Consider the following 18313-nt stretch of genomic DNA (forward strand, 5'->3'; position numbering starts at 1 on the left):
AGGGCTCCGCAGTCACGGCTAGCGAGCGAAACCAGGCGCGCGGGCGAGCCCCGACCGGGGCGGAATCGCGCTGACACCTGCAGGCCTCCGGGACCCGGGCGCCGGGACCCGGGCGCCGGGACCGGCTTTCCTCCGCCCCGCCCCCTGGCCGACCCCGCCCCGGCCGATCCCGCCGCCGCCGCCGCCCTGGGAGGCTTGTCCCTCGCCGCCCGCCGTAGCCCGGCGCTCGGCCGGTCGCCGTTTCCAAGATGGCTGCGGCGCGCGCGGCTCCTGCGGCGGGCTAGAGGCAGAGGCGGAGGCGGAGCCGAGTCACTCCCGCACTTCGGCGCCCCGGTCCCCCGCGCCAGGCTGCAGCTTACTGCCCGCCGCGGCCATGCGGGGCTTCGTGCACGGATGAGAGAAGACGCCGCCGAGCTGGCCCCCCCGCCCGCCTTCGCCGTCACTCCTGCCGCCGCCATGGAGGAGCCGCCGCCGCAGCCGGAACCAGAGCCCGAGCCCGAGCCCGACTGCTGCCTGACGGCGAGGTGAGTGTGGCGGCCGCAGCAGGCTGCTCGCTGAAAGCGGGCTGGGTCCTGGCCGGAGCTCGGCCGGGGTCTGAGGGCCTCTGCTTCCCACCAGGTGGGGAGGGAAGCATCCAGGCTCTGCGGTCTGGGGCGGGAGGGGCGCGGTGCATCTCTGGGTCCCAGGGAACCGCGACGGAGTCCGCCGAGCGACTCCCCCGGGGTTGCGGCGTCGCAGGGGTCCGCTGGAGTGCACAGCCTGCTGGCCTCACTGCAGGCTTCACCAGCTCACCCTGAGCGTGGCGGGGGCTGGGAGCAGAGTGCGGCACCCTCTCCCCCGCCACGAGCTTCTGAAGAGTGGCCGCGCTGAAATTCCTCTCAGCATTACTGAACGAAAGTGGTCCCTCTTTTCCGCCCCCATTCGGGTAAAGGAGACACTCGGGAATCGAATGCACACTGGCGGTATCCTCGCGTTCTCCTTCCCTCCTTTTGCCTGCTCCAGAGAATGCCTTCTGCCTCTCCGGAGAGAAACTGCACATAGACTATGCAGACAGGCAGGTTGTTTTCTTTTCCTCAGGGTTCTTTACTGTCCTTTAATGGTAGCATTGTGCAGATTGTTGCTCGCACGTGCACGTAAAGTAAGGATTGATTTGTCTCAAACTTTGCTACCGCAGGAAGCTCGAAGATGGAACTTTGGTACCCAAAGCATTTATTGCGTTCTCTCATGGTGACTCTATTAATTACATTTATGTCTTTATTTTTTAATTGGAAGAACAAACTCACTATAATTAAGAATTTTTCTTTTTATGTGCCTATGTTTATGTTTCTATGTTCGAATGTCCTCTTACTCCTTGTCCTTTTGCATCCCAGAGTAAACTTGCAAACTGCTGCCCCCTGTCCCCTACACTGAAAATACTTCGACAGTTCTTGTTGCATCTTAACCATCTTGCTCTGTAGTTCTAAGAATAAGGCAGTAAAGTGTCCTCTTTCTTTTTCTTACTTAAAGAAATTGTAAATCCGTAGCTGTACTTAGAACTGAACACAGGAACCACATTCTTGCTTGTTGTCATCGTCCAGTTGGCCCAGACAAATTTGTTTTATAAGCTGTGTACAAAGTCGTTGCTTCACTTTCCTTAATTCTGAGATACTTCTGTGAACTTTTAAGGAATAACTTCTCTAATGGTACAGGGTGTAATGAGACTTCCTTTTGTTCAATTTGAATACATCTGATATTTTAGAAGTTTTGTCAGAAGTTTATTATATAAACTTGTTAATGGATTCAGTTGTTGAGCAATTTTGACTCCTTTAAGTTTTTCTTTAAAAATAATAGCGAATACTTGTCATCTGCTGGTTTGTCTAAAAAATAAAAAAATGATGAACACTTATGAATTGCTTAAAATAGGCCATTGCCTTTACTTTTATTAACTCATTTAATCCTTACAACAGCCCTATGAGATAGGTGCCATTATTGTCTCCCTTTTGCAGATGAGGAAACTGAGGCACACAGGTTAAATATCTTGTCCAAAGTTTCACAAGTTGGTAATGACCAAAGGTCTGGCTGCACAGTTCATGTCCTTAACCAGCATGAAGAATCCATTATCCAAATGGTCAGATCAAAAGTTATAATTCTATATAACCATATTCTGGGAAGCAATGGACATGAACATTCTTAGTTAAAAGTTAAAAAGGGCAGAGGAATGAAAATATGCTGTAAAAACGACTGCTTCTCCAGTGATAAAAAGAAACCTTGATTTTTCAGCCAGGTTTCTGTCTGTCTTTGTTATAATAAAAATAGGTCAGGATAATGGGCTTCATCCAACTTTAAATGAACAGCAGTGTACGGAACAAGAAGATCTTAGAAATATTTTTCTTAGCAACATTGCAGTTAATTTTACAATAGCAAATGTATAAAGCAGATTATTTGACAAAGCTGTTATTTTCTCTTTTGTATGCCCTTGTCACCATCTCTTTAACACAGAGCTAACCTCTGACAAACTTCAGTAGATCTTTGGTAAAAGATGTTGCAGGGGTTATCCAATTGTTTAAGTGAATTTTTTTTTTATGTTTTTACCATTTTAGAGAAGCTCAATATACATGTTCAAAATGTGCTGAATGCTACCTTTTAAAACATTAGAGACCAATAATGTGGTAATTTGTGCTACCAGGTTAACTGGTTTTGCCACAGACCTGAATAGATGCTCTCTCTGCCATCTTTGTCATGTTATGTCTGTGTGTCATTGATTAGAAAGGTATTAATGCACAGGGCTTTTGTAGAATTCAGGCCTGTACATGCTGGCTTTCAAAGCTGTACCGCAAGTGCACCACTGCAGGAGATGCCAGCCAGCCCAGCACATCTGTTCCGTGTGTACTCTCCTCCTGACGTGAGAATTATGCAATGATTAAAGAACACAAAACAGGCTGAGAGGTGATAGTACTCTATTATAGTTTTACTGCTTATTGTTAGTTGTGAATACCTCTTGTCCTTATTTTTGAAAAGAATTCATGATAAAGAGAGCAGTTGTGATTGTTAGTGATTAAACTTTGAAATAAACCTTACTTATAATTTTTTTAAGCTTCTGGGTCAGTTTTAGGAGGATCCTGAGATTACTAGGAGAGCTATTAAAACTAATTTGGAACCATGTACCTTTGTGATTTCTTGGGTCTATGCACTTAAAGAGACTAAATTGCATATTTAGGGTGATATAATGCTCTTGTCTACTGTAACCTTTCATTTAAACTATTATTAATATATTTATGTTAAAGATAGCCTCACTGTTCTCACTTGCTGACCCTGTAAGTACATGTTACATGAATTTAACAGTAACTTTTTTAAACCAATGACTTTATTATTTACTTTATGTAATATGGTTCTTGTAAATCCATTTGAAAAAATGGGCTTCACTACTAAGAAGGTACTTGAATATCATCTCACCTAGGCGATTTGCTATCTCTCTCTCTCTCTCTCTCTCTCTCGACTTGAATGCCCACTTTGAGCCTGCTTGTTTCAGTCTTGAGATTGGATGTCACCTGTTCTCCCTGGTGAAGTCAGCCTTTTGTGAAGCTCCAGATTGTTGGTGCAGCATCGGTCATGGATGTGCCTTTAGACCACTGTAGCAATAGATATCATTGGTGGGTGTGGCAGAGAGGAGGAGTCACCAAGCAGCAGTAAGAAAAGGCTCCAGTGATGGCAGAAACTTCATGTTTTGATAAGGGGACAGCTCAGCTCTCAAGAAGACTTTGTGGTTCCTTTTAATTGTCTGTCATATTGTTAGAAGTTGCTCTACTTCCTTCATGTGTGCTCTCTTGGTGTCCTGCATATCTTGTTCTGAGCTCTACTGAAACATAGGGTTATAAAGGTCTTACTGCTTACTGGATACATTTGCCTTAATAACTTCCTGTTACTTAATAATTCCTCATTCCTCAATGATTATCTTTTTACTCATAGCATTCTATTGTCTCAGCCCTCTCATTTGACCAGGTGGTATGTATTGTTTAAAGACTCTTTAATGTTGCCTATCAGTCAGGCTACTGGAACTAGTTTCTTTAAAGAGAAAATGGAAGCACTGTCAGAAATAGGAGATAGGTTAACGACTCTGCAGGTGTTCATAAGCTGGCATTACCTTGGCAGGATAATCAAGGTCCAGCACTCAAGGTGCTTCAGCTTCTCAGGCACAGATACTCAGCTTTGTACACCTGGTTAGTCAGTGTGTTCTCTTGTCTGTAGAAAGCCAAAGTATAATTAAGAGATTGATTGGTAAGCATGACATTAGCAGGGGAAGTGAGTTGAGTGACCTTAGTGACTGATGTTAGCAGACCAGCAAGGTTGGCTTGCATCCCTGTCAGGCGCACCCTTGTTTCTGGTATGAAAGGTAGTGTAACAAAGTCTTATTCGGAGGATTTTATTTTCTAGGCGTCACACAGGCTGCTTTCTTCCCTCTTGTTACAAACTTCCCTCAGTTGGTTGGGTTATAGTGTGTTTGTTTTTAATCTTCAGTCTTTAATTAGATTTATGACAAATCTTGCTTTTCCTGCTTGAAGGGACAAGAATATAATATAGCCCAAATTAAAGACATTTGTTTAAAAAAAAAAAAACAACCCTCAGATTTTTACTAATGGTAAGTCTCAAGATCACCTATTGTTTCCACCCTTCCTGTAATCTCTCCCACCCCCCAAAGAATCCTTTGGCATAGTTTCTGAAAAAGGTGTGACAAAGATGTCAGTGGTTGGCGTTTTCATAAAATTCTTTTTGAGTATTGTGTTCAAAAAGGATCATGATGGCATGTGGTTTTTCTGGATTTAAGTCATAAAATTAAAAAACTTAGAGCCACATCAGAATTCTGTACAGTTTTTAGAAACTGTTTTTAAAGACTATTTAGTGACATGGGAAAATGTTCATGGTACAAGTCCTTTTGGGTGGGACCTGAATATCTATTTTCAAAAAGCTTCTCAAGTACTTCTGTTGTATACATAGCTACCACTGTGTTCAATGCAAAAAGCAGATTATGGAGCGGTATTTGCAGAAGTTGGTGGCCAAAATTTGAGGTGACTGCTCAGCTCATACATATTTCTCCACCAGCTCTGTCCTTCCCCCATTTTTTCCCTCTCCTTCATTTGGGGAAATCCTTCTCTTAGCTCTAGCTGCATGGTACAAATTGGAGCTGTGCTCTTCTCACAGACTCCTGTCTGTAGGGATGGACACTTGGAAATAGTCTCTTTAAAGAGAAAACAGCCATTAGGGTTCTTCCCTGGGATTTTTCAAATTGGTGTTGGATGAGATAAATGCTTATTTTCATAAGTGAAATACATACTGTGAAGTCATGAGCCCAGAGACAGCTCCCTGAAACTGTGGTCAATCTCACAGGGAGGTAGTTTGGTCTCAAACAGTGATGTTAACACCCAGAGAAAAGCAGAGAGGCTGAAAGAGGTCTATGGCCAGTTGCCCTTTATGCTAGATTCATCCGTTTTATCCCTCTTGATATGTGAACTAATAGATTCTCAATTTGTACTTACAATAGTATTAGGTCATTAAATATGAAATGTCCAATTTTGAATCAAAGTTTAGTTTATTATAGCTCAGACAAGAAGCAGTACAATTAACATATGCGCCTAAACCAGGGGTCCCCAACCTATGGTGAGTTGTATAATTATTTCAATGTATATTACAATGTAATAATAGAAATAAAGTGCACAATAAATATAATGCTCTTGAATCATCCCCAAACCATCCTCTCCATCCCCCCCAGTACATGGAAAAATTATCTTCTATGAAAATGGTCACTGGTACCAAAAAGGTTGGGGGACCGCTGGCTTAAACTATCCACACAGTTTTGCCATCTTAACAGTAACTTGTTTATACCAGCAATGAAAAAGCCTGGAGAGCAAGTGGCAATGAAATCGCAAAAGGCGTTTCCACGACTTATTGAGAATTGAGTATTTTTCCTTGCAAGAAGTGATCCAAAGCCTGGAAGAAGTGTTAGTCAGTTGGTGCAAGGTCTGGTGAATACAGTGGATGACAGTTTCCAAGTTCAGCCTCTGTAGTTTGAGCAGCATTGTTTGGGCGACATGTGGTCGAGCGTTGTCTTGCAAGAGGATTGGCCTGTCTCTATTGACCAGTCTCAGCTACTTAATCACAAGCATCCTCATCATTTCATCCAATTGATTGTAGCAGACCTCCAGTGTAATAGATTGACCAGGTTTTATGAAGCTGTTAGTGGATAATACCAGTGCTGGGCCACCATTCGCTTTTTTTGATGAATATTGTTTTGGACTGTGTTTCAGCACTTCATCTTTATCCAACCTTTGTGCCAAATGCTTGTGATTGTCAAAAAGAATCCTTTTTTTTTTTTTTTTTTTTTGAGACAGAGTCTCGCTTTGTTGCCCGGGCTAGAGTGAGTGCCGTGGCATCAGCCTAGCTCACAGCAACCTCAAACTCCTGGGCTTAAGCGATCCTACCGCCTCAGCCTCCCGAGTAGCTGGGACTACAGGCATGCGCCACCATGCCCGGCTAATTTTTTTTTTTTCTATATATGTTTTAGTTGGCCATATAATTTCTTTCTATTTTTAGTAGAGACGGGGTCTCGCTCTTGCTCAGGCTGGTCTTGAACTCCTGACCTTGAGCGATCCACCCGCCTCGGCCTCCCAGAGTGCTAGGATTACAGGCGTGAGCCACCGTGCCCGGCCAGAATCCATTTTTCATCACATGTAACAATATGGTGTAGAAATGGTTCGCTTATGTTGTGACAGCAAAGAAAGACAAGCTTCAGACTATTTCTGATGCTCGTTTAATTCACGTGGAACCAACCCATCTATCCAACTTGTTTACTTTGCCGATTTTGTTTCAAATGCTCTAATATTATTGGAATAGTAATGTCAAACCTTGCCGCTAATTCAAACGTAGGTTGAGCTGGATTCACTTCAACTATAGCTTCCAGCTCATCATTATCCACCTTGGTCTGAGGTCGCCCACATGGCTCATTTTCAAGATTAAAATCACCAGAATGGAACTTCTTAAACCATTGATGTACTGTACATTCATTAGCCACGTCCTTCCTGAACACTTCGCTGGTATTTTGAGCTGTCTATGTATCAGTGGTTCCACGGCAGAACTCATGTTCAAAAATAATACGAATTTTTGACTTATCCATGGTTCCACAAAAATTGCTCTAAACAAAAATTTGAAAGCTAATCCTAAGTCAAACTGTACATTTAAAAGACCGAGGATGTTCCTTCACAATAAAAATAAAGCCAAACGTGTCAAAATGAAATGTTACAGATTTCAACTGTCAAACTCAGTACTTAAGGAAATCAGACATTTCATACTTAATAACCTAATAATTTAAGTTGGGCTTCTTAAAATCTTAACTAATACTCAATATCCCATTTTAAAAAAAAGTGTATGGGCATAGAAAAAAAATTAAAGGATACATACTAATTTTTCCTAAAATTTTTTTATAATGAACACATTACATGTTTTTATACTTTAAAATAAAAAGTTACAGAGCCCAAATTCTTAACTAGTACATTATAATTTTAAGCCTCCTTTGAATTGTTACTAAAGTTGAAATTGATGAGATTCCATATGTCACGTAAAGAAAATATGTTGCCAGATTTTATATAAACTTTTATTTATTTTTGGTATCTGAACTATCTGAGCTGACTATAGCAAGCTGGTCCAGCTAGTTTTCTTTAATTATTTAGTTCATCCTGGGTAACAGAATTTGTAGATTAGAAACAACTTCAATAACAAAACAGACACACAGCTAGGATTATGATGGTCTTTTATATTTATAGAACTATTTAAAATCTATAACTGTGTTCTCAACATGTATATTATGTTAAAATGCTTTCCCCCTTTTAAGAGGTGTATTTTCAATGACCATATTTTAAAAGGAGCATTATAGCATTGGCAGTAGGTGTGGTAGGTGCATTGTTAGATCCCTGCAGACCTCATGCTTGTGTGATGGAGTGCCGTTGGCCTTTACAATATTTATTACAAATGTTTATTCACTAACAGGCAAAATGAAGATTTGTTTTTGACTTACAAGTACATTCATTTGTTGTATTTTGTAGACCTCAGTAGAAGTATTAGTCTCATGGATCATATGGATGCCACATGTTTATAAAGTAGCAGGGAAAGCTATTAAAAATATACTAGGCAGTCTATCAAAAGCATTTCATAAATGGATTTCATTCAGCATTATTTCAGAAGAAATAAGCCAGTGGAGAAAAGTAGATACTAAGCTTTAAAGCTCATCAGATTCGATGTTTTTAGTGGAAGCTTCTTTGCATTAGAGCAAGCTATTTGACAATACTGCTGAACTGCAGAACTTTCTGAATAAGGCTTGTTAGAGGACAGCTAGTTTAGAAATGTCAAATTAATAGAAATTGACAACCTTTTTAATCTTTCAGTGGGGAAATTTTGGAAGAAAATTTGATAACATTAATTTCATTTAAAATCCTAAAGTCTTTATGTAGGAACATAAAAATGTCGGTATAACTTGTTTTCTTGCAAAAATTTTGAAGTTGAATGTGAAAGTATTTAGGTCTTACATAAGGAAGTAAGCATTTGCTAATGCAAATCTTATGGGTGGGAGGACTCTTAATGTTCATTTTGTGGGGAACCTGTGGCTTCAAGGCCACATGTAGCCCTCCAGATCCCCAAGAGTGGCCCCTTGATCAAATCCAAACTTCATAGAACAAATCCCTTTATTACAAAGACTTGTTCTATAACATTTCGATTCAGTCAAAAGGCCGTACTCGAGGATCCAGAAGGCCGCATGTGGCCCCACGGCCACAGGTTCCTTACCCTCATGCCTCTCATTTTAGAGACAAGACACCTGCCTGGCGAGGCTGCAGCTTCCCTAGGGCTGGGCTGAGGGCACAGGTGTGCAGGCCCTTGCTGCCCTTGGCTAGGCTGAGCTACCCTGGTTAGGGTCCAAAGCCAGAGATGTTCTTCTGCTACTTGACTTACCTAGCCCAGCTTCAGCTCAAACCCACATGAACAGTTACTTGGCAACTGTGGAATTCTATATTTTCTGGATTATTTAGACTTTATAGATCGAGTAGAAGTGAAAGATTCATTTTCGGAAGAAAAAATGCTAAGAAAAAATATGAAATCTCCCCAAAACTCACTGTACACAATTTTTTCCCCCATGAAAGTTTATTTCTTGTTCATGCAATAAAGAAGAGCCAATGCTCAAACTTTTTTATATATGTCGTTCTTTTCAGTGCTCAGTCTTTAGATCTAACAGGCAGTAAGATTCTAATTTCTGTCTGGGATAGTGGTTTTGAAACTGTGGTGATTGTGATTTACAGTAAGAAGTATATTTTACAAGAGTCTTATGTATGCTGTATAATTGAAACAAAAAATTTATGAAACAGTATTTAACTTTGCAATATATGATACACTCCAATAATTTTTATTCTGCTCTATTAAAAAAAGGTTCATCATGACCTACTAAATTGATTTTATTAACCATAAATGGGTTGTGACCTTCGGTTTGAAAAAGATGGCGCTACCAAAAATAAAAAAGATGCTATTATACTTTGTACCTTGTCTCTTGAGACTGAGTCAGGAGAACAAGTTACAGTATTTATCCACTAAATGATCAAATGGAATTGTGAAAAGCTCGGCACTGGATACTTTTCCTTGAAAATAGTATTATTACTTGAAGGCAAGAAGTAAGGATGCATGTATCCTTGTCTCTTAAGGTTGTTCTCTTGGTTGCATATTCTTAAAATACAGGAATTGTAAAGATCAGTCTAAAATTCTGGATTAATTTTAGAGTTACAATTGGGGTTGGAATATGTGAGTCCCTTAGGTAATTTATTCATTTTTCTCTAAAACACTGTGCTGTATTTAAAGTTTTTACATAGAGCAGTCCATAAGAAAAAAAGGAACTCATTCTTGATGTATACATATATATCTGATGTATATATCTCATGTATGAATGATATGTATACATTATATATGCCGTATATATACCTGTTTATGTCGTATATAACGTTAAGGTATAGCAGTTTTGCTGCATGTCTTCTCTCAAGCATTGCTTACTTTTAGGGTCAACTTTGAAATCTTCCTCCTTCCCCTTGGCTAAATTAGGTCCTTCTGTTATATGTCCTAAGAGCCCTTGTAGTTTTGTCCCCTAGTGCATGCCACCATTTGCCATTATGTATTTGTGCACATATTTATTGTCTTTGCCTTCAGTAAACTCCATGATATCCCAATTCCTGGCACAGTGCCTAGCGGTTAGTAGGCTCTTTGCCCATACTTGTTGGATGCGGGAGGTAGTGAATATAGTTGGTTAGAGCATGGGTTTTGGTATTAGAGAGGCTTTGAATGTCACCTCTCTTAGTCTGTTTCCTCATTTGAAGTAAAAATAATAGCACTTCTTAGCTTGCTATTACAATTAAACGAAATAATACCTCTTATAGTAAGTGCTCAGAATTAGCTGTCCTTGTTACATTTCTCTTTTCTTACTATTTTTTTTTTGGTTTAAAGTGAAAAGGAGGGTGTCCTGTGGTAATTTGCTTAAAAAGTCATCAAATATGCATTGAAACTAGATACTTTTAAAAATAGCTACAATAATCTCCATTATTCAAGAAACATTTTTTTTCCCCATTGTCTACAGAAGCCATAGAAATGAGAAAAGGTTTATGGGACCCAGCTTTTCCAAATTCCCTCTTTTGCTTTAATTGTGGTCTATTTTGCATGTTATTCTTACAGGTTTTTGGAATTCTGCCTTGGAAAGTCATAAATCATGCTACTAAACTCAGAAGTGTAACACTGCTGATTAAGTGACTTGTTTAGGTCAATAGGCACAGCTTTCTTTTTCTTTGGAAGTTTTTTTTAGTTCATTTAACTTGATGTGTCTTTATAGCTTGGATTAATACTCTTTTCATTTTTTTAAATGTTTGCACTATATTCAAGAGTAATGTTTTTCAGATCTAGCTGCTGCCTTAGAAAAGTGAATGGAATATGTTCACTCAATAAAACTAACAATCAGTTAGAAATCTGATTATAAAAGCAACACATGTCCATTATGGAAAAATATGGAAAGTATAAAGAAGAAAATAGGCCAGGCGTGGTGGCTCATGCCTCTAATCATAGCACTCTGGGAGGCTGAGACGGGTGGATTGTTTGAGCTCAGGAGTTCGAGACCAGCCTGAGCAAGAGTGAGACCCCGTCTCTACTAAGAAAAATGGAAAGAAATTATATGGACAACTAAAAATATATATAGAAAAAATTAGCTGGGCATGATGGCGCATTCCTGTAGTCCTAGCTACTCGGGAGGCTGAGGCAGGAAGATCGCTTGAGCCCAGGAGTTTGAGGTTGCGAGTTTGAGGTTGCTGTGAGCTAGGCTGACGCCATGGCACTCTAACTTGGGCAACAGAGACTCTGTCTCAAAAAAAAAAAAGAAAAGAAAATAACCAGTTTTAATCCTACCATCTGAAAATAGTCACCATTAACATTTTGGCATATTTCTTTTCTGGGCTTTATCTGTGTGTATATGTATTTTTTTTTTGTTTTTGTTTTTTGGAGTTTATAAACTATTACGAGCGTTTTCCTATGATAAACGATGGCAGACTGTATTCCTCTCACAATTTTAATTGTTTGAATTATTTGATAACATATTTAGAACAGTTTGTGACATACATGATTCCACTTATAATTAATGACTTGATAAAAATATTTTTGTAAACCTTTCAGTATTTCAGATTATTTCTTTAGGATAGATTCCTAGGTCATAAGATATTTAGAGTTTTAAGGCTCTTAAGATGTGTTGCTACATTTCTTTCTAGAAAAGTACTAAGTTACTTCATACCAGTATGAAAGACAAACTGCCCTGGACAATTTAGTTACAAAATTGTTAATGGTGTCTATTTTAGTTACACAAACATAGTCTACTAAATTGTAATGAGTTATAGATAGCTTAAGAGAAAAAAGAGAAAGGGATTCTTTACATATCCAGAAAATAAAACATTAATAACAACAACAGTGTTCCAAACAAAACCCACAGACATTCCCCATTCTTTCAGTCCTAGATAATTTCTTATTCCACTTGATCTTCAGGTAGCAGTCTCACGAATCCATCTTCTAGATTAGAGTTCTAGAAAGCCGGACACAGTCCACTGGTATCTTCTCAAAGCTGTTTAAACATGCATGCCATCAGCAGCCTTTACTCAAAAGTGTCTGGCATAGTCCTTTTCCATAGGCCCTGAGATCGCCCTCCATGGTTGGAGACACGCACTCTGGCCTGTAGCTGATTGCACGTGCTGTCAGGGAAACAGTAGAGTTAAACAAAAACCTATCTGTAGATGACAAAGTGGTTGTGGTTAATTTATTACTGATAATTTTCAAAAGTGAAAGATCTAATGAGAATTCATTACAAGAATAAAGTAATTGATAAAGATACTTGGTTGTTTCTGTGACATGCAAAACAATATATGTCCAAAATTTTTTGCCAGAATATTAACAAAGATAGTGATTAACTCTATTTTCAAGAAAGAGTGGGTATTGCATCTAATTTATAAAAATGGAAACACAATCTTTACTGAGGAAAAAATGTTCAGTTATAATTTATGATAGTCCTGATATATACCAAGAATATACCAAGCATATAGTTTAGAATATACCAAGAATATATCAAGTAAAGAGATTCTGTAAGTCTGGAATATGTCCCAAACATCTGTGTGTATTAATAAAATTCCACAGGTAAGTGATGAGAATCTCCAATTGAAAACCTAGCTTAGAAGGTTTTCCAATTGAAAAACTGGCCTAAAAGATGCTAGATTCAAATTAAAGAAATTATGTCATGTTTGTATCAATGACTTGAACATCCAGGATCTTGGTTTCCATGGGATCTTGGAACCAATTTCCTATGGACGTCAAAAGACAACTCTACTTATTTATCTGTAAGCCAGTCAGGATAGAACTCCTTTAAGAGATTTTATAATCCAATTTGGTAATACCATCTAGAGGTGAAAAATACACACACACACACACACACACACACACACAATGAGAAGTAAAGGTTTTTCTGAATTATAGACATAAACATACACAGAAAGCCTATATATTCAATTTTAAAATTTTAGCCATGAATCAAGCATCAATACAAATATAAAATTCACTAGTTCAGAGATCCTCTTCTTGGTGGGTGTGAAATTAATTGATTTGAGCTCAAAATAGACAACTAGAAAAAAAACTAACAAAACATCTTCTGTCATCTTTCTCTAGAGACAAGATCCCTATAACCTATTAATTTGTTTGTAGAGATTGACAAACCATGAAACCAAAAGAAGCCAGCGACAAAAATAAAGCAAATCTCAAAAAGAATCAAAATGAGTTCCTTAATCTGCTCCTGATAGCCAAGGGCCAAACCACAGGACCAGGACTCAGACTCACAGTTGGGTCCCTGGGTCACAGGTCAGGGACAGGGAACAGAGGATCCCAAAGGCCTTGTAAACCTGGATTGAGTCAACTGGGTTCTGAAGACAAGGTCTTAATCCCATACTTCTCTGAGTCCTGGCTTCAAAATGTGAAAAGCAAAGCAGTCTGAACCGTTAAGGAGATGATTTTATTCTGGCTATTGCAGTGATGAAAAATGTTCATTAATGAGGAATGTCTTGAGAAAGAAAACTTTGGGGTTTTAAAAATCATGGGAATCACTGAGAAAGATAGAAGTGGGTCTTATTTCAGAACATACCAGGACATGGAGGTCCTCTGAGGTTAGCCATTTCTTGGGATACAACAGGGTAAGGGTATTTCGTACCTATTGCTCTCTTAAGGAGCACAGGGCTCAAAGAAAATTCAGTAGTTATCAAAAGTGATGTTGGTGCCCAGCCCACTCTGTTCTTTACAGCATTGAGTATTTTCGTTTGTATCAAATAGTTTGAAATAATTTATTTAATTGTAAATACCTAGACACAATTCTTTATAGTCTCTGAAAATCTATAAAAAAAAGTTTTCTCTTTTTTTTAAAAAAAATGCTTTGGTTCATATTTGGTGCTTCTGCTCTTGCATAAACTTCATTTCTAGTAGTCATACTTAGCTTCTTGATATTGAGCTTTTAGAGCGTAATATTTCATCAAATATAAAATGCCATCAATTATAAGATGCACTGTAGTTTTATATATCACTAAGGAGAAAACACTGCAATGAAACTATGACATAGTACTGCTTTATGTCTTTTGTAGGATGTAGTGAACTATCAGAGATATTAAGATGTGGAAAAAATGTGTTTTAAAATCAGTGAAATATGGCCTTGAGTCTTTCTTGCTTTTAATTAAGCTTTTAATGTGATAAACATGGTAATGCAAAGCTGCTGGTTTCTTCGATGAAATCCTGGTAAATTTACGAAGCAGAAAGAAAATAGGAAGGCAGAAAGTGGGATAGAGTGGAAAATGGGATGCGGTGATTTTTATTACATAATATTTGGCATAACCTCAGTCTACTAGTAGGAACCTCTCTTGTGTAGCAACTGTGTACTGACTTCTGCCGAGTGTTTTTGATGTTTCTCTTCTAGGAAGCTGTTTGCGATCTTAATTTAACCAGTCTTCTGTTGGACTTTTAGTATGTTTCTATTTCTTTTGCTATATAAGCAACAATGTTAAAAGCATTGTTTTAGATCAATCTTTATGTCTATTCCAGATGTTTTATTAGAATAAAATCCTGGAAGTATAGTTGGTGTATAAAAGAGTGTATATATATATAAAATACATATTTTAAAGTTATCTGTTTTCATTCATAATTTCACGTATTGAATTTATATATGTTAATAATAGGGGCACCTCTGTAGCTGTTGACAGAATGTGGTAATACAGAGATAAAGGGGACAGTTGACTGATTTTTCCAGGACCTCATAGGTTCCCTTTTTTCTTTGTTTAAATTTTTGTATAGTATTTATTGTTATATAACACAGACATATGTACATATTAAATTTATAGTCTGATGAATTGTCCAAAAGTGAATACAGCCTTCTAAAGTTCACCTATGTGAAGAAATAGAAATGAGCAGCGTCCTAGAAAATCTCTCTTTGCCCCTATACGTACTACTCTCCCTTTCCGCTACGTACTACTCTCCCTTTCCGCGTTATCCTCACATTTACTGATATTTTATATCAGCTTCTGTCACTCAGCATGGTGCTTGTGAGGTTCATCTGTGTTGTTTTGGGTAGCAGTGGGTCGTACATTCTTGTTACTGTCAAATATTCCATTGTGTAAAAGTGTATTCAATTTTTTTTTAAACCATCTTAACTTTTGTTTTTTAAGAGACAGGGTCTTGCTCTGTCACCTGGGCTAGAATGCAGTGGTGTGATCATAGTTCACTGCAGCCTCCAACTCCTGGGTTCAAGTGATCCTCCTGCCTCAGCCTCCTGAGTACCTGGGACTATGGGCGTGTACCACCACGCCTGGCTAATTTTTTAATTTTTTATAGAGACCAGGTCTCGCTGTGTTACTCCAGGCTGGTCTTGAACTCCTGGCTTAAGCGTTCCTTCTGCCTTGGCCTCCCAAAGTGTTGCGTAAGCTACCACGCTCAGCCCTTCTTAACCATTTTTAAGTGTATAGTTCAGTAGTGTCAAGTACATTCGTTCACACTATTGTGCAGCTAATCTCCAGAACTCTCTTTATCTTGCAAAACTGAAACTCTATATCCATTAAACAGTAACTCCCCATTCCCCCTTGTCCCCCCCCAACCACTGTTCTACTTGTAGTCTCTCTGAACGTCACTGCTCTAGGCACCTCATTAAAAGTGAAATCATACAGTATTTGTCTTTTTGTGACTGGCTTATTTCATTTAGCATAATTTCCTTAAGGTACTTATATGTTATAGCATGTGTCAGAGTTTCCTTGCTTTTTAAGGCCGAATAATATTCTCTTGTACACTCATACCATACTTTGTTCATCCATCCATCGTTGGTAGACACTGTGGTTGTTTCCATCTTTTGGAGTGAACATTTTTTTAAGATCTTTGGTTTATATTGTCAAATGCTCAGAATATTTGTGCTGATTTCCACCAGGAATTTGAGTTTATTTTTGCCATTACAATTATAATTTTTAAGTTTTTGCCAGTTTGATAAGTTAAAGAAAGTTCTTAGTTTTAAATTCTTGCATTTTCTTAAATTATTTGTGAGATTGAATGCTATCTTATGCCAGTCATCTATTTACATTTCTTCCTATCATGTTTTAAAAATTATTCATGTGTCTGTCTTCTCTTGACTGTGAACTAGCTACTTGAGAAAAGTGGCCATCATCTTAGGCATTCTATCTTTCCCTGAAGTGCCTAGAACCATCCATCACATGAGAGGCTCAGGATGTTTGGTAAATGAATGAGTAAATTTGTTTGTGGACGTTTTGGAGCCTTATAAGATTGTATCCTTACACTATTTTTTGATATGACCCATTTTAAAAATATTTCTTAAAATAGTTACATAGTAAATAGTATTAAGTAGTATTTGATTAGAAATTATCTCTATTTTATAATTGTAATGGCTATCTCTTTTCCATGTCTTAGGTCAAAATAATACAGTCTATGTGTTTTTTCTCCCCAAATGGGCAGCCTTAGAAAATTCAGTTTAAATAAAAGTCATTTTTATCCATTAAATTTCTTTTTGCTACTTAGTTCTTAGCCCACCTAAGTTAATTGTGCAATTGCCTACTCTTTATTTTAAGTAGAGCAGAAAAGCTTGACAGTATTATTAAGCCTAGGTTTAGAATCAGATTACTAATCACTTTGCTGTATTTACTGTCATTAACCCTTGCTAAATAGTCAAACACGAAGAGTTGATTTGAAAATTTAAAGACGACTTTATCCTACCACATGTAGGTGTCTGATAGAAAGCACTTTATGCAATTTTTGAATTCATAATTCTGGAAATTTTGAGTTAGGGTTCATTGAAGGCTTTGAGATTATCTTTAGTGTATATAGCTTTGGTTGTGCTTTTTTTGATGCCTTGTATTCCTCAGGGTATTTGAAGTGTATGATCCTCAGTACCATAAGGCAGTCCCTAAAGTAAGAGCTGTACCACCACTTCATGCTTTTGCTTTAGATACTTCATTAGTGTGTAATTCTAGAAGTTCTTGTAAGGAGAGTGGATAAATGAAGAGAACAGTGGAAAGAGGGTGAGGAGTTTGGGACTGCAAAGAAGAAAGAGAAAGTGGGTAGAAAACAAGATGCTGTGTTGCTTCATGTGGCATTCATTGTCCCAGTAGGCTCATGAGAGGGAAGTCTAATGAAGAATTTTAAAGTAAAATGCTTTTAAGGAAAGTTTCTCTAGAAGAGTAAACCAAATTGACTCTTCTAGTGCAGAGGTTCCCAAACAGATGACGAAGTTATCAGCCTGCAGTAAATTGATAAAATGACAGTGTAGTGATTTTTGTTCTATAAAGTTAAATTTATTTTCCAGGATTAAATGTTTTCTTTTGGAAACAGTGGTGGCAGTAGATTTTATATATGTTTAAAGTCTACTTGGCAAAGTTAAATGGTGGCAGCCTTGTGTTGGTTGCCTTTCAGCCCCATCCCTCTACCAATCACATACTTAATTTTGGAGATTGCGTCTTGAAAAAAAAATAAGTGATATAGTAAGTGTTTCATTATATTCATTTATCTGAAAAAGTAGAATGTCAGAAGTAAATTGGGGAAAAGTACTTCTGGAAACACCAGAAACATTTGTCATGAAACTTCAACCCAAGAACTGTGCTTTTAGTTTGTAAAAGAAGCCCTTATCGTTTTACTTGGGCCTTTGAATATCTAAGAGCTGTTTAACAGAAAATAAAAAGGAGTATGTGTATATTGAGGAATGATTACTAAAAAGGGAAAATAATTAGCCTGACTGGGCGAATGAAATTTAAAAACTAAAACTTTGCTGACTCAGAGTCGACAGTGGCTTACTGCTTCAGCCCATCCTACCCTCCCATTTATCCATTTCCCTTGTAGACTCACTCATTTTTAAGTGCCTGCTATGTATCAAGCAGTGCTAGTGCTAGACCATGGGGCCCCCAGTGGTGAATACAATCGACATGGTCTCTACTTACTGACCAGGTCCTCTAAGACCGTTGATTAGGCCCAGAGAGCTTTCTGAATTGGAGATTTCTCCACCCTCAGATTTACCTAGAATTAGGGAGGCAATGAATTTTAAGTAGAGTCCACATTGTGAAAAAGCCTTCACTTGCATCCTGTATAAACTTGTTGCTCAACAGTAGTCCAGTTTGAGGCTCTTTTAGGCTTGAGGTCCAGGCCATATAGTCCTCACGAAGCCCTTGCCTGTTAGAATTGAGAGTCACTGGACATCTTCCCAGTTCCTGAACATTTT

General features: G+C 38.4%; 1 protein-coding gene across 5 annotated transcripts in view; it reads left to right on the forward strand.

The window, feature by feature from the left end:
* Nucleotides 1-224: 224 nt before the first annotated feature.
* Nucleotides 225-18313, forward strand: part of MAP3K4 (mitogen-activated protein kinase kinase kinase 4) — a 109291-nt gene continuing 91202 nt past the window's right edge. For all 5 annotated transcript variants that reach the window (XR_011235508.1, XM_069487658.1, XM_069487660.1 and 2 more), the window contains exon 1: nt 225-524. Coding sequence is in view for 4 of the 5 variants with exons in the window: in XM_069487658.1 (XP_069343759.1) it covers nt 394-524 (131 nt within the window). In the remaining variant the exon portion in view is untranslated. The remainder of the gene's footprint in view (nt 525-18313) is intronic.

This window comes from Eulemur rufifrons, chromosome 15 (genome assembly GCF_041146395.1).
Source record: "Eulemur rufifrons isolate Redbay chromosome 15, OSU_ERuf_1, whole genome shotgun sequence".
Taxonomy (NCBI): Eukaryota; Metazoa; Chordata; class Mammalia; order Primates; family Lemuridae; genus Eulemur; species Eulemur rufifrons.